Source organism: Hyperolius riggenbachi, chromosome 12, assembly GCF_040937935.1.
Source record: "Hyperolius riggenbachi isolate aHypRig1 chromosome 12, aHypRig1.pri, whole genome shotgun sequence".
In the NCBI taxonomy this organism is placed as follows: Eukaryota; Metazoa; Chordata; class Amphibia; order Anura; family Hyperoliidae; genus Hyperolius; species Hyperolius riggenbachi.
This window is the reverse complement of record NC_090657.1, coordinates 12,124,686-12,139,392: the sequence shown is the minus strand read 5'-3', so window position 1 is coordinate 12,139,392 and position 14,707 is coordinate 12,124,686. Positions and strand designations below refer to the sequence as shown.

Below are 14,707 nucleotides of genomic sequence, written 5' to 3'. Positions count from 1 at the left end.
TATGCCCATATGACTGACATATAACCCCGCCCTAACACCTGCGAAAGCTCCTGCCTAATACAAACTACAAAACCCTGCAGGCAGATGTAGCATACAGACTGGCAGACAGCAATCCCCAAACACAGTAATGCAATGTAATCCAATACACTGAATAGTCACCTGAGGCCTTAAGGCTGCAGCAATCCAGGCAAAGACAAAGTAACAGGGAATGGCTTAAGTAATCACTAGACAGATGCAAGGTCAATCAGGCCAGGGTCAATGCAGGCAGCGTTCATGCGAATCCTTTCAAGAAGCCGGGTCGGTAACGAGGTATCCAATACAGACGCATAGTCAGGTGCAAGCTGGGTCAGTAACAGGTATCGAATCTAGAAGAAGCTTAGTCAATAGACAGGCACACGTCCTCAGCAAGACAAGCACTTGGTGTGAGCGCAATCTCAGCAACAAGCCCAGCATAGGCTATCACGGGCGATAACTGAGGGCGCTCACCTTACATTTATACTAGCACTTAACCAATCAGAACTAAAGGAATCCAAAGTGACCAATCCACAGAGATCTTGACAGCAGATCAGCTGACATGCTGTGCGCGCACGTGGTCATTGTTTACAGCGGCGGAGGGCATACTAAGAGCACCTCCGCCGCTTATCCAATGGGAGCTGAGGGCCATGCGCTCCAGTGACGTCAGAGACAGGCCGAGACCCAGAGGCTTGCGCCTCAGCGTGGGTCTCGGAGTTCCGCCGCCTTGACCGGCCAGTGAATCTGACAATCCTATTCCATATGCAGCAGCCCCTCTTCCATGTCCAGCCACCCAAGGCCCAAGCCATTGAGGCCTTTCTAGAAATCCAGCCCTGGCATGTATAGCAATGTCCAACCTCCCAAAGCAATCATTTTTGTTAGGTCATTCATCAGTCATGCCATGGTTGCCCTGTTGCACTGGCGCCAAGTTAAGTTTGAGAGGTAAGACAGCAAAGAACGCACTATACAAATTGTAGTAGCTCCAATAGCTCTGCTGTCAGGTTTTATGTTTTGCGTTTTAATTGGCTTTAACCACTTGCCGACCAGGGGATTTTACACTGATCGGTGCTGCGTGGGCTCTACAGCCCGCAGCACCGATCAGGAGTGCAGCAGGGCGATCAGACTACCCCCCTTTTTTCCCCACTAGGGGGATGTCCTGCTGGGGGGGTCTGATCGCCGCCGGCTGCAGTTGCTTAGCGGGGGGGGCTCTTCAAAGCCCCCCTCCGCAGCGCTTTCAGCCCTCTCGCCAGCTCCCTCCCTCTCCCTTCCCCTGTGTGCTGCGCAGGATGGATTTCCGTCCTGCGCATTGAAGGATAGGCTTCAGCCTATCATATGCCGGCGATCCCCGGCCAATCAGAGGCCGGGGATCGCCGATCTGCCTTACGGCGCTGCTGCACAACAGCGCCGTATGATGTAAACAGCGGGGATTTCTTCCCCGCCTGTTTACATTTTGCCGGCGAGCCGCCATCGGCGGCTCTCCGGCTGTTCACGGAGACACCCTCCGTGAACTGACATGGAAAGGCCGCTCGATCGAGCGGCCGTTTCCATGGTAACCCGCAGACGACCAGTTTACGCCAATCGGCGTTAGCTGGTCGTCAAGAGGTTAAAGGACAACCAAGGTGGCATGTGACACGATGAGATAGACATGTATATGTACAGTGCCTAGCACACAAATAACTGGGCTGTGTTCCTTTTTTTCTTTCTCTGCCTGAAAGAGTGAAAAATCAGGTATGCAAGTTTTTGTTTGGGCCGGCACTGGGTCGGACTATAGAGTAACAATCACTTATAAGGAATTACAGCCATAAAACACTTTCCTGTCTGTAAATGGCTTCTTAGAGCAGTAAAGAGATAAAAAGGGTCATTAGTTCATAGGTTTGAGCTCTGCATACTTAAATGCATGTATCATTGAGTAGAGAGTGTGAAACAGTGAAAATTCAATTTTTTTTGTTTGATATTACATTTTTGCCAACTTTTTAGTACTTTTTGAATTGCTAAAGTACTAAAAAAATTAATTTTTAGATTAGATGAAAATATCTCCTATGAGAAACCTTGTGAGAAAAGTTAATAGGATATGGCCTAAAGTGAATTGGATGGGACCCAATAAATTTACATTAACAAAGTGCCAGAGTACATAAATTCCTAATAAATACTGTTAAAAATAGGCAGATATATACAATTGTATCAAATCAGTTCATGAAATCTGTACAATGGCCAAGAATTCAGTTAAATGCAAGAATCCAGAAATATGCAACGGGTACCAAACATTTACACGTAGCCTAATCTGAAGTGCTACCGCGTTTCCCCTAAAGTAAGACATCCCCTGAGAATAAGACCTAGCAGGAATTCCTAGCATGCTTGAAATAATGGGAGTTCTACAGTCCTGTGTGTGTCAGGCAATTTGTGTTTGTGTTGGAGCCAGCCCTCCTGATCTGTCCTGATCAGCAGCAGCAGCACTTCACCTCTTCCCAGGACACACAGCTTATCCTATCATAGCTTTGGGGAGCCTGACAGAGTTCTCTGCCTGCAAGAAATAGACTCTTACCCACATGATCAACAGAATCAGTTTCTTGGAAGCAAGAGCCCATATCTGCAAACCACAAGCTCTGTGCATGCTGCTTGTGTTTCAGCATGGCATGCTGTATATACATTTTGTATAGGAAAACTACCAGTGTTACCCCCAAAAATAAGACGTCCTCTGAAAATAAGCCCTAGCACATCTTTTGGAGCAAAAAAAAATCTAAGACAGTGTCTTATTTTCAGGGAAACACGGTAGTGCTATGTGTCATGTATTCCCAAACAAAAACACTGGTGCACACAAAGGCCAGGAAATCCCACAGCTGAGAACAGTCAGGGCAGTGGTGTAAAATAACACTGAATACCTGGTGATGGTGACAAGTGTCATGAAGCATTTGCCTGTCCTGATCGGTGACAAGTGACATGAGCCAGGTCTCTTCAGTCAGCGCTTCCAATACATGACACCGCCTTCTGACATCTCTACAATAATCAAAAGAACAAGAGAAAAAAAGGAGAACTTAGAGCGCAACACTATAATAATGAATTAGGCACAATCTTTAAGCAAATGTGCGTCCGGGATATAATTTGAAGAAAAAAAGAACTAGAAAAACCGCACAAATTTCAAATAACGAAGGGCTTTTATTCAGATACTAAGAGGTTGAACTTCTAAAATCAAAGAAGGCAGGGTGTGAGGGAAAATGGCCGTGTGGAACAGTCCTGCACTCAAATACTGTTGTGTTCAAAATAATAGCAATCAGACATCACTAACCGGATCAATTGCTGTTTTATGGTATTTCTACATGGCAAATACTTTACTAGCAGGTGTAGTAGAGTACTAGAAATCCAACAGACCCAACAGTCATGACATGCATGCTGCTGATTCTGTGTAATTGAATCACTAATTGAAAGGGGCGTGCTCAAAATAATAGCAGCGTGGCGTTCAATTAGTGAGGTCATTCAATCTTTGAGAAACAGGTGGTAATTATTGGCCTTAGTTAATGAGAAACCGAATTGAACTTCATCCCAATCAGTAGCTGATACCCCCTTTTACATGAGAAATCTATTCCTTTTCACAAACGGATCATCAGGGGGCGCTGTATGACTGATATTGTGGTGAAACACCTCCCACAAGAAACTCTGAGGACCGTGGTACTCTTGGCAGTTTCCTGTCTGTGAACCTTGTTGCATTGTGGGAAATAGCTGTTTACAGCTGTGTCCAACTGCCAAAAAAGCAAGCAGCAGCTACATCACCTGCCAGCAGTAAAAATGTCACCATGCAATAAATGTCAGAATGTAAATCAGGGATTACAATTTTTTTACAATGGGTAAACACTGACTTAATCATTTATACATAATTATTGTAAAAATATTTTTTTTTATTACATTATTTTCACTGGAGTTCCTCTTTAAGGAAGTAAGGCAGCAAATGTACATGCTGGTTATAGTGCATTTCTTTCTGGAATTCTGAGGAAAATGGGACTTTTCAGACATATAAAGACGTGCAGAAAATGATAGGCTGCTCATCTAAAATGATCGCACATGCTTTAAAATGGCAACCAAAACCTGAAAGACATGGAAGAAAGTGAAAAACTACCATTCGAATGGATAGAAGAATAGCCATAATGGCACGGACTCAGCCAACAATCAGCTCCAGGAAGATCAAAGAAGGTAAGTACTGTTACAACTAGGACAGTGTTTCTCAAAACTGTCCTTGTGACTCCCAACAGTGCATGTTTTGCAGGAAACATCACCTATGCATAGGCGAGTAATTGGTGTCCCAGCTAGGTGGATTCCATGTTGCTAAAACACTATTTACCTCACCTGTGCATAGCTGAGGCTGCCTGCAAAACATGCACCATTGGGGAGTAACAAGCACAGGTTTGAGAAACACTGAACTAGAAGATGTCTATGTGAAACCAAGCTATCTGTAAGAAGTCTCACTATTGAAAAGAAGACGTGTGCTGAAGAGGTTACAATTTGCCAAAGAGCACATTGACTGGCCTAAAGAGAAATGGTGCAACATTTTGTGGACTGATGAAAGAAAAATTGTTCTTTTTAGGTCCAGTGGCTGGAGACAGTCTGTCAGATGACCCCTAAACACTGAATTCAAGTCACAGTACCCTGTGAAGACAAGCATCATGATATGAGGGATGTTTCTCACACTACGGCGTTGGCCCGCATTTATTGCATACCAGGGATCATGGATCATGGATCAGTTTGAATACATCAGAATGCTTGAAGAGGTCATGCTGCCTTAGACTGAAGAGGAAATGCCCTTGAAATGGGACAACAACCCCAAACACGCCAGTGAACATGCAATATCTTGGTTCCGACCAACAAGATTGACGTTATAGAGTGGCCAGTCCAATCCCCGGACCTTAATCCAATAGAAAACTTGTGGGGTGACATCAAAAATGCAGTTTCTGAGGCAAAGCCAAGAAATAGAAAAGAACCGTAAAATGTAGTTCAATAATCCTGGGCTGCAATACCTGTTCACAGGTGCCAGAAGTTGTTGGCTCCATGCAACACAGATGTACAGTGGTTATACAACTAAATGTTGGTTCAGTGATTCAAAGGGAACCAACATCTTAAAAACATTTTTCTGTTTATATAGTGAAAATTTGAGCTTATAAAGAAGAATGAAAAAACTGTTATTTTTTGAACAGTCTAATATTTTATTTTCTTCAATTTCTTTAGAGGAACAACACAAATTTGAGAAATTTTTCTTCATGTTTTGATTTGGAATATAATGGGCTCTATTCTCAATCACTTCCCGCATGCGGTAAAGGACATGCGGGAAGTTACCGACCAAAACACCGCCACATTGAAATTCACTAAATTTTCTGCATGTTTTTTCCGCATGCGGTAAATGTGCGGGATTCAAGCGGAATAATTTCCGCAAAAGTCGGTATTTTCCGTAATAAAAAAAAATCAATTCTCAAAAATGTTCAGGCGCATCATTTCGTCGTTATTTACCGATTTTGTATCACCTACAAGTAGTAGGTGATATATTCCGCATCCCATTGACTTTAATGAAGTCTGGAGGCTTAAGGGCTGTGCTTGCTGGACTTTAATATTTTTTTTAAAGGGACTCCGAGCTCTACCTAAAAAGTAAAATAGTACTCACCGGGGGCTTTCTTTAGTCCAGCGCTGGTCGGGAGGTCCCACGACGGCGTCCTGGCTCCTCTCCTTCTCCCCGCTCCGGAATGGCTGGACGGCGGCAGCCCACGATTAAAGCGCGCATGCGCCGTACTGCCACGCCGGCCGCCGTGATGACGCGAGGCGGCCGGCGTGTGACGTCAGTCGCGTCATACGCGGAAGAAGGAGCCTGACACTCAGCCGAGTGTCGCCCGGGCTGCCGCTGTCCAGCCATTCCGGAGCGGGGCCTAAGAGAGGAGCCAGGACGCCGTCGTGGGACCTCCCGACCAGCGCTGGACTAAAGAAAGCCCCCGGTGAGTACTATTTTACTTTTTAAGTACAGCTCGGAGTCCCTTTTTCATGCGACTTTTTTACCGCATGATTCCCGCATGAATAATGCCTGTTTCCGCATCTTTTTTCCCCGCATGTGAAAAACATGCGGAAAATATTAGAGAATGTGGAAAAAATGCGGACTTTACCGATGGCGGGAATTTAGCGGTAATATTTTGCGGTGATTTGGCCTCTTTGAGAATAGAGCCCAATGTGTAGTGTTGCCAATGCATTTGTGTGTATGGAACTAAACACTATTAGAAGGGTTTTTTTTAAACACACTGCTATTATTTTTTAACACAACTGTAACATCATTTCAGTCATTCTAGTGTTTTTATCATTACTAAAGTCCCAACTTGTTGCAAGTGTTTGAGTGCAGAGGGTTAATGCTTGTATGTAAATTGACCCTTATAAAGTAAAGTTACCCTTTAAGGCTACTTACACACCAGGACGTTGCGTTTAGGGGACGTTCTAGGGCACATAACGTGCCCCTAACGCAACACCTGGTGGTGTTGGAGCAGGACACTACCAAGAGTTGCGTTACAAGCAGCTCTTGGTGCACCTGCTCGGTCGGAGGCGCTGCGGAGACCATGTGAGCGGAGCTCTCCGCATCACGTGGTCCCGCCAGCCAATCAGTGGCCTCTCCAAAGAGTAAACACTGCAAGTGCCGTGAATGCCAAGTAGCCATGTGCCTGGCTACGTAGCGGCCTCTCCCCGCCTCCTCTCCGCCCCTAAAATAAAAAAAAACACCCGTACTGAGCATGTGCAAACAGTCTAACTGCATGCAGTGCGTTGTCTTGACGTGAAGCGTTACTGTGTAACGCAATGTGGGCACTGTGAACAGCCCATTGATTTTTCATTGCTGTGCGGTGGGGGTGCGTTACAGGCTGCTCTAACGTGCGCCTGTAACGTCCTACTTTGAAAGCAGCCTAAACAGACTCTGTAACAAAATGTTCAGCCTTATTTCTTCTATCCTATAAGTTCCTATGCCTGTTCTAATGTGGTCTGCATTACTGCAGCCTTTTCTAGTTGCACTGTCTCTGTAATATATCTAATCATCTTTTCTTTGTCAAGCTTTGTCGACCCAGAGAGGAAAGCACTGCCTCTGCTGTGATAGGGAGAAGTTATGCACGCCCCCTGCAGGCTCTGTGTGTGTGCTTTGTTTATTAGTCACAGACAGCTCTCTGCTCTCAATTTCAGCTTGTTTGAAGGGGTAGAGAGCTGCCCATGCTTAGAAACTGTGGGAATCCCTGATTGGAGTGCAGAAAATTCACTATGTAATAAAAACTTGTAGTATACTGTAACATGATATATACATATACACACTTACATCACTTCCTGGTTAGCGGCCATGTTTTTTGTTTGTAAACACTGCCTAAAACTGGCGATTAAAAGCCAGGATTGCGTCGGGGAGTGGCAGAAATGACAAAGAGCGGCCCAGGAGCACATAGTGAATAGAATGGTATACTTTTTATTGTAAGAATTTGACAGTACAGATTATCTTTAAACCTTGCCGGTCCAATTATATCGGCAAGGGGGCGGCGCAGCACTTTTTAATTTTTAATTTTTTTTTAATTCATGTAGCTAGCCTAGCGCTAGCTACATGATAACCGCTGATAAGCGGCATCCCCCTACCTACTGCGATCACCGCTGGTGATCTTTGCAAGCAGGAAATCCTGTTCACAACGGGATTTCCTGCAGGGCTTACCCCGTCGCCATGGCGACGGGCCGGGATGACGTCACCGGTGTCATGGACGTCAGAGGGAATCACGATCTACCCCACAGCGCTGCCTGGCACTGATTGGCCAGGCTGCACAAGGGGTCTGGAGGGGGGGAGGCGGCGCGGCGGGTAGCGGCGAATCTGCGGCGAGCGAGAAATGCACGCAGCTAGCAAAGTGCTAGCTGCGTGCAATAAAAAGAAAAATTTGAAAATCCACCCAGCGAGGCCTGAGAAATCCTCCTACGCAGGTTACCCCGAGCTGAGCTCAGGATAACCGGCAAGGTGGTTAAAGGAAACTGTAAAATAAGAGGGATACGGAGGTTGCCATATTTATTTCCTTTTAAATAATACCAGTTGCCTGGCATCCTGATCTTTCATGCACCCGTAGCGTCTGAATCACACACCTGAAAGAAGCATGTGGCTAATCTAGTCAGACTTCAGTCATAAATATCTGATCTGCATGCTTATTCAGGGTCTATGGCTGAAAGTATTAGAGGCAGAAGATCAGCAGGACAACCATGCAATAATGTCAGAGAAATAAATGTCAGCCTCGATATCTCTCTCACTTCAAATACTGGGCCCTCGACAGGATGAGCATAGTCTCTGTTGCTGGTGTGTATTTCAGCAGCCGTTGTGGTCTGGCTGCAGGCTGTAGCTCTCCTGCTCCTATGCCTAGACAGCCAATTTATATAATGGTGTACAGTGGGATGTGAAAGTTTGGGCAACCTTGTGATTTTCCTGTATAAATCGTTGGTTGTTACGATAAAAAATGTCAGTTAAATATATGATATAGGAGACACACACAGTGATATTTGAGAAGTGAAATTAAGTTTATTGGATTTACAGAAAGTGCACAATAACTGTTTAAATAAAATTAGGCTGGTGCATAAATTTTGTCATTTTATTGATGCCAAAACCTTTAGAACTAATTATTGGAACTTGAATTGGCTTGGTAAGCTCAGTGACCCCGGCCCTGACCTACATACACAGGTGAATCCAATTATGAGAAAAAGTATTTAACGAGGTCAATTGTAAGTTTCCCTCCTCTTTTAATTTTCTCTGAAAAGTAGCAACATGGGGGTCTCAAAACAACTCTCAAATTACCTGAAAACAAAGATTGTTCTCCATCATGGTTTAGGGGAAGGAAACAGAAAGTTGTCTCAGAGATTTCAGCTGTCTGTTTCCACAGTTAGGAACATATTGAGGAAATGGAAGACCACAGGCTCAGTTCAAGTTAAGGCTCGAAGTAGCAGACCAAGAAAAATCTCAGATAGAAACGACGAATGGTGAGAACAGTCAGAGTCAACCCACAGACCAGCACCAAAGACCTACAACATCATCTTGCTGCAGATGAAGTCACTGTGCATCGTTCAACCATTCAGCGCACTTTACACAAGGAGATACTGTATGCGAGAGTGATGCAGAGGAAGCGTTTTCATTTCTTTTTTGTGGTTCCCAAATTTATGCACCTGCCCAATTTTGTTTAAACAATTATTGCACATTTTCTGTAAATCCAATAAACTTCATTTCACTTCTCAAATATCACTATGTGTGTCTCCGATATGATATATTTAACTGACATTTTTTATCGTAACAACCAATAATTTATACAGGAAAATCATGATTGGAGGCTGATGACGGATTGGAGATGCGCGTGCATCAGCCTGTGTGATCTCCTGCAAAACATGCCCCCAGGACTACACGCCGATCGGTGGCGTTAGGTGGTCCTGGGGCTGCCACCGCGTCCACGCCAATTAGCACGGAGCAGTCTTTAAAGCTAATGGGAATCCATATTTAAATTAAAAAAAAGTCAGATACCTAAGGAGAGGGAAGGCTCAGTGTGAGGAAACGCGGAAAAGCCGCCGTCTCTCAAAGTGAGGCGGCTGTTTCCGCGTCCAGCAGGGCGTCACAACGCGGAAAAACCGCCGCATGCCGCTTAGGCAGAGCGGCGGAATCCGCATTGGGAACGGCGGAATCCGCATTGGAGGCGGCCCCCGCAAGCGGTTCACAAGATACATTGCAAGACAGTACTGGTGTGGCTGGGACTGATAGTCCACCAAGATTCAGAGTGACACGCGCGCGCGCACAGAGGCTGAGTTTAAATAACAGCCAGAAGTGAGTCAGGCTGGTCAGCTGACATTTTCCACAACTCTCATTGGTCCAGCAATTAGGGAGGTCCTGGAAAGGTCCTTGAGTATATATACTGCTGGCTGTTCACTTGCTCTTTGTCTGGCGTTGCGATCACATATGTGGGAGCACCCAGATCCGTAGTCAGATCTGCAAGTGTGCCGGGACCAGCTGGAGCTGTAATCCTACACTTAGCTAGTTTGATTGTGATTATCTGTTATGACCTTTGCCTGCCTGACTATCCTCCTGAACTCTGATCTTGTACCTCGATACTTCTGATACTCTGTTGCCGAACCCCGGCTTGTACCTAGACTCCGCTTCTGCCTCCTGATTCTGTACCTCGTTATATCTGATTCCCCGTTGCCGAACCCTGCCTGTACTTAGACTCCGCCTTTGCTTTCTGATATTGTACTGTATCTGTCCGTGTGTGTACTACCTGGCTTGTCCGACCTCGAGAATCGACCTTACCGTTAGAGGCGGTTCCTTGCTCTGTTAGTGACCCTTCCTCCTGAGTGTCACTTTCAGACAATCCTTCCTACTGTCAGTCTGACTCCTCCCGTCTTGGAGAGCTCAGGTCTGCGGAAGGGATCTGTGCAGTACTCCTTGCTGCACTGAGGCCTTGCCCTCTAAGTATTACTGTTACACCAAACACTACACTCTACTCAGGTGAACAGAGGTTAGCTTGTATATCGGATTATCAATGATACTGCAGATCATTTATAATCTGGTATACATCTGTAGTCCCAGTGATACTGCAGATCACCGGTAATCAGATCCTCTCTGTGCTTCACCGATCGTTACACTCAGGTCCTAATGAGCCTTCCCTCTCCTCTCCCGGTGCCGTGCTGGCTCCCCCGTTCAAATTCCCCGCGGCAGGGACTTCGGAAGTCTTCGGGAGCCGAGTCTTCCCGAAGACAGGTGGCTCCATACTGCACATGTGCGAGTGCGCAGTGTAGAGACGGCCCGTCTTCGGGCGCACTCGGGCTCCCGAAGCATTTCCGAAGCCTCCCTTTGGCAGGGAAACAGCGGTATTTGCCCGAAACGGTCGACTACCGCTACGGGAGAGCCAGCGCAACAACGGGGACCGGGAGAGGAGAGGGAATGCTCTATGGGACCCAGAGACTCCCTCTCGTTAGGTGAGTATCTGACTTTTTTGTTTAAATATGGGTTCCCATTCACTTTAAGTGGTTAAAGGGCAAAAATGCCTTCCCGACTCCAAATTGCAATCATAGTTACATAGTTATTTTGGTTGAAAAAAGACATACGTCCATCGAGTTCAACCAGTACAAAGTACAACTCCAGCCTGCTCCCTCACATATCCCTGTTGATCCAGAGGAAGGCGAAAAAACCCCCACAAGGCATGGTCCAATTAGCCCCAAAAGGGAAAAATTCCTTCACGACTCCAGATGGCAATCAGATAAAATCCCTGGATCAACATCATTAGGCATAACCTAGTAATTGTAGCCATGGATGTCTTTCAACGCAAGGAAAGCATCTAAGCCCCCTTTAAATGCAGGTATAGAGTTTGCCATAACGACTTCCTGTGGCAATGCATTCCACATCTTAATCACTCTTACTGTAAAGAACCCTTTCCTAAATAAATGGCTAAAACGTTTTTCCTCCATGCGCAGATCATGTCCTCTAGTCCTTTGAGAAGGCCTAGGGACAAAAAGCTCATCCGCCAAGCTATTATATTGCCCTCTGATGTATTTATACATGTTAATTAGATCTCCTCTAAGGCGTCTTTTCTCTAGACTAAATAAACCCAGTTTATCTAACCTTTCTTGGCAAGTGAGACCTTCCATCCCACGTATCAATTTTGTTGCTCGTCTCTGCACCTGCTCTAAAACTGCAATATCTTTTTTGTAATGTGGTGTCCAGAACTGAATTCCATGTTCCAGATGTGGCCTTACTAGAGAGTTAAACAGGGGCAATATTATGCTAGCATCTCGAGTTTTTATTTCCCTTTTAATGCATCCCAAAATTTTGTTCGCTTTAGCTGCAGCTGCTTGGCATTGAGTACGATTATTTAACTTGTTGTCGATGAGTACTCCTAAGTCCTCCAAAGTTTGATGTCCCCAACTGTATCCCATTTATTTTGTATGGTGCTAGACCATTAGTACGACCAAAATGCATGACCTTACATTTGTCAACATTGAATTTCATCTGCCATATATGTGCCCATATAGCCATTTAGCCCATATATCAGTTCATTACAGCCAGGATTTTTTACCTAGTAGATGTAATTATAGCCCAGGATGCCCTTCAATGCAAAGTAAAGCATCCAATCCTCCTTAAAGAAAACCTGAACTGAAAATTAAAAGTCAAAATAAGCATACACAGGTCATACTTACCTTCCATGTAGTTTACTCCTCGATCCCTTTCTCCTGTCCCATGTCCTGTTTGTTCACTGTGATCAAGGGAATTTTCCGTCCTCCATTTTGAAAATGTCCATTACCCATAACAGCTTTCTGGTCAGCACACAGTTAACCTGTAACATCGCCCACTTGAGCCATAGGGAAACATGGACATTACCTGGTACATCAGTTTTCCTCTCAGCTATAACTGACAGCAACTGATATTTTACTGACAGCAACTGATATATTTCAGATCTGACAAAATATTGTCAGAACTGGAAGGGATCATTGTCAGAAGAAAATGGTGAGCTTCTGAGAGGAACTGATGGCAAGGTAACTATGTAATGTGCATTTGAAGTTACCTCATGTGTTTATTTTAAATATTTTTACTCAGTACAGGTTCTCTTTAAATGCAGATATAACATTTTCCATAACTACTAGTACTTCCTGTGATACAATAATCCACTTTTCTATCATTCAGCGGCACTGCTGATTCTTACTGCTTCATCCTACCCACTCCAGCCATATAAACACCATTCAGCCACATTCCACTCTGCAATATACAGCCGCCTTACTTATGTCCATTCAGCCACCAGCAGCCAATCAGCACCCTCCACATAAGGTTACGTCATCACATCCAGCGACAGCGCTCAGTAAGGCCCCAGACTCCCCAAGCATATAGCTGTCCTCGCAGTGCCTGATGCTAGTACATTGCCTGCAGTCAGTGACAGTGCTGCTAGTGAGGTTCAAATGACAAAAATTGTATCTGTATAGAGGAGACTAGATGAAACTGTCTGTATGAGTTGGTGAACTGTTTATGCACATATCACTGACTTAATACTGAATAGCATGATTTAATGAAAACCATCTTATTAACTTAACAAATGTAAACAATAACATAATATTACAACCCATATTATAATATAATCATATTATAATATGATCTATGAATGCTGGTGTCAGGGCAGACTGTCAGCAGTACCAGCATTGGGGATCAGCATCCTCAGCTGTATTATGAATGCTGGTGTCAGGGCAGACTGTCAGCAGTGCCAGCATTGGGGATCAGTATTCTCAGGATCACAGTTGATTTATGAATGCTGGTGTCAGGGCAGACTGTCAGCAGTACCAGCATTGGGGATCAGTATTCTCAGCTGATTTATGAATGCTGGTGTCAGTGCAGATTGTCAGCTGTGCTAGCATTGGGGATCAGTATTCTCAGGATCACAGCTGATTTATGAATGCTGGTGTCAGGGCAGACTGTCAGCAGTACCAGCATTGGGGATCAGTATCCTCAGCTGTATTATGAATGCTGGTGTCAGGGCAGACTGCCAGCAGTACCAGCATTTGGGATCAGCATCCTCAGCTGTATTATGAATGCTGGTGTCAGGGCAGACTGTCAGCAGTGCCAGCATTGGGGATCAGTGTGCTCAGGATCACAGCTGATTTATAAATGCTGGTGTCAGGGCAGACTGTCAGCAGTACCAGCATTGGGGATCAGTATCCTCAGCTGTATTATGAATGCTGGTGTCAGGGCAGGCTGTCAGCAGTGCCAGCATTGGGGTTCAGTATGCTCAGGATCACAGCTGATTTATGAATGCTGGTGTCAGGGCAGACTGCCAGCAGTACCAGCATTGGGGATCAGCATCCTCAGCTGTATTATGAATGCTGGTGTCAGGGCAGACTGTCAGCAGTGCCAGCATTGGGGATCAGTATCCTCAGCTGTATTATGAATGCTGGTGTCAGGGCAGACTGTGTCAGCAGTACCAGTATTGGGGGTCAGTATGCTCAGGATCACAGCTGTATTATGAATGCTGGTGTCAGGGCAGACTGTGTCAGCAGTACCAGTATTGGGGGTCAGTATCCTCAGCTGTATTATGAATGCTGGTGTCAGGGCAGACTGCCAGCAGTACCAGCATTGGGGGTCAGCATCCTCAGCTGTATTATGAATGCTGGTGACAGGGCAGACTGTCAGCAGTACTAGCATTGGGGATCAGCATCCTCAGCTGTATTATGAATGCTGGTGTCAGGGCAGACTGTCAGCAGTACTAGCATTGGAGATCAGTATCCTCAGCTGTATTATGAATGCTGGTGTCAGGGCAGACTGTCAGCAGTACCAGCATTGGGGATCAGTATCCTCATGTGTATTATGAATGCTGGTGTCAGGGCAGACTTTGTCAGCAGTACCAGTATTGGGGGTCAGTATCCTCAGCTGTATTATGAATGCTGGTGTCAGGGCAGACTGTCAGCAGTACCAGCATTGGGGATCAGTATCCCCAGCTGTATTATGAATGCTGGTGTCAGGGCAGACTGTCAGCAGTGCCAGCATTGGGGATCAGTGTGCTCAGGATCACAGCTGATTTATAAATGCTGGTGTCAGGGCAGACTGTCAGCAGTACCAGCATTGGGGATCAGTATCCTCAGCTGTATTATGAATGCTGGTGTCAGGGCAGGCTGTCAGCAGTGCCAGCATTGGGGTTCAGTATGCTCAGGATCACAGCTGATTTATGAA

General features: G+C 45.4%; 1 protein-coding gene and 1 long non-coding RNA gene across 2 annotated transcripts in view; one reads left to right on the top strand and one right to left on the bottom strand.

Annotated features, from left to right (window-relative positions):
• LOC137542116 (uncharacterized) overlaps nt 1–14,707 on the bottom strand; it is an 88,218-nt gene that overhangs the window by 64,020 nt on the left and 9,491 nt on the right. Inside the window, exons 2-3 of the long non-coding RNA XR_011025361.1 lie at nt 12,196–12,332; nt 2,892–3,006 (exon numbers count right to left, since the gene is read on the bottom strand). This is a non-coding gene — a long non-coding RNA (uncharacterized lncRNA). The remainder of the gene's footprint in view (nt 1–2,891; nt 3,007–12,195; nt 12,333–14,707) is intronic.
• Nucleotides 12,509–14,707, top strand: part of SLC35B1 (solute carrier family 35 member B1) — an 84,467-nt gene continuing 82,268 nt past the window's right edge. The window contains exon 1 of the mRNA XM_068263790.1: nt 12,509–12,531. Coding sequence (XP_068119891.1) covers nt 12,524–12,531 — 8 coding nt within the window. The 5' untranslated portion in view covers nt 12,509–12,523. The remainder of the gene's footprint in view (nt 12,532–14,707) is intronic.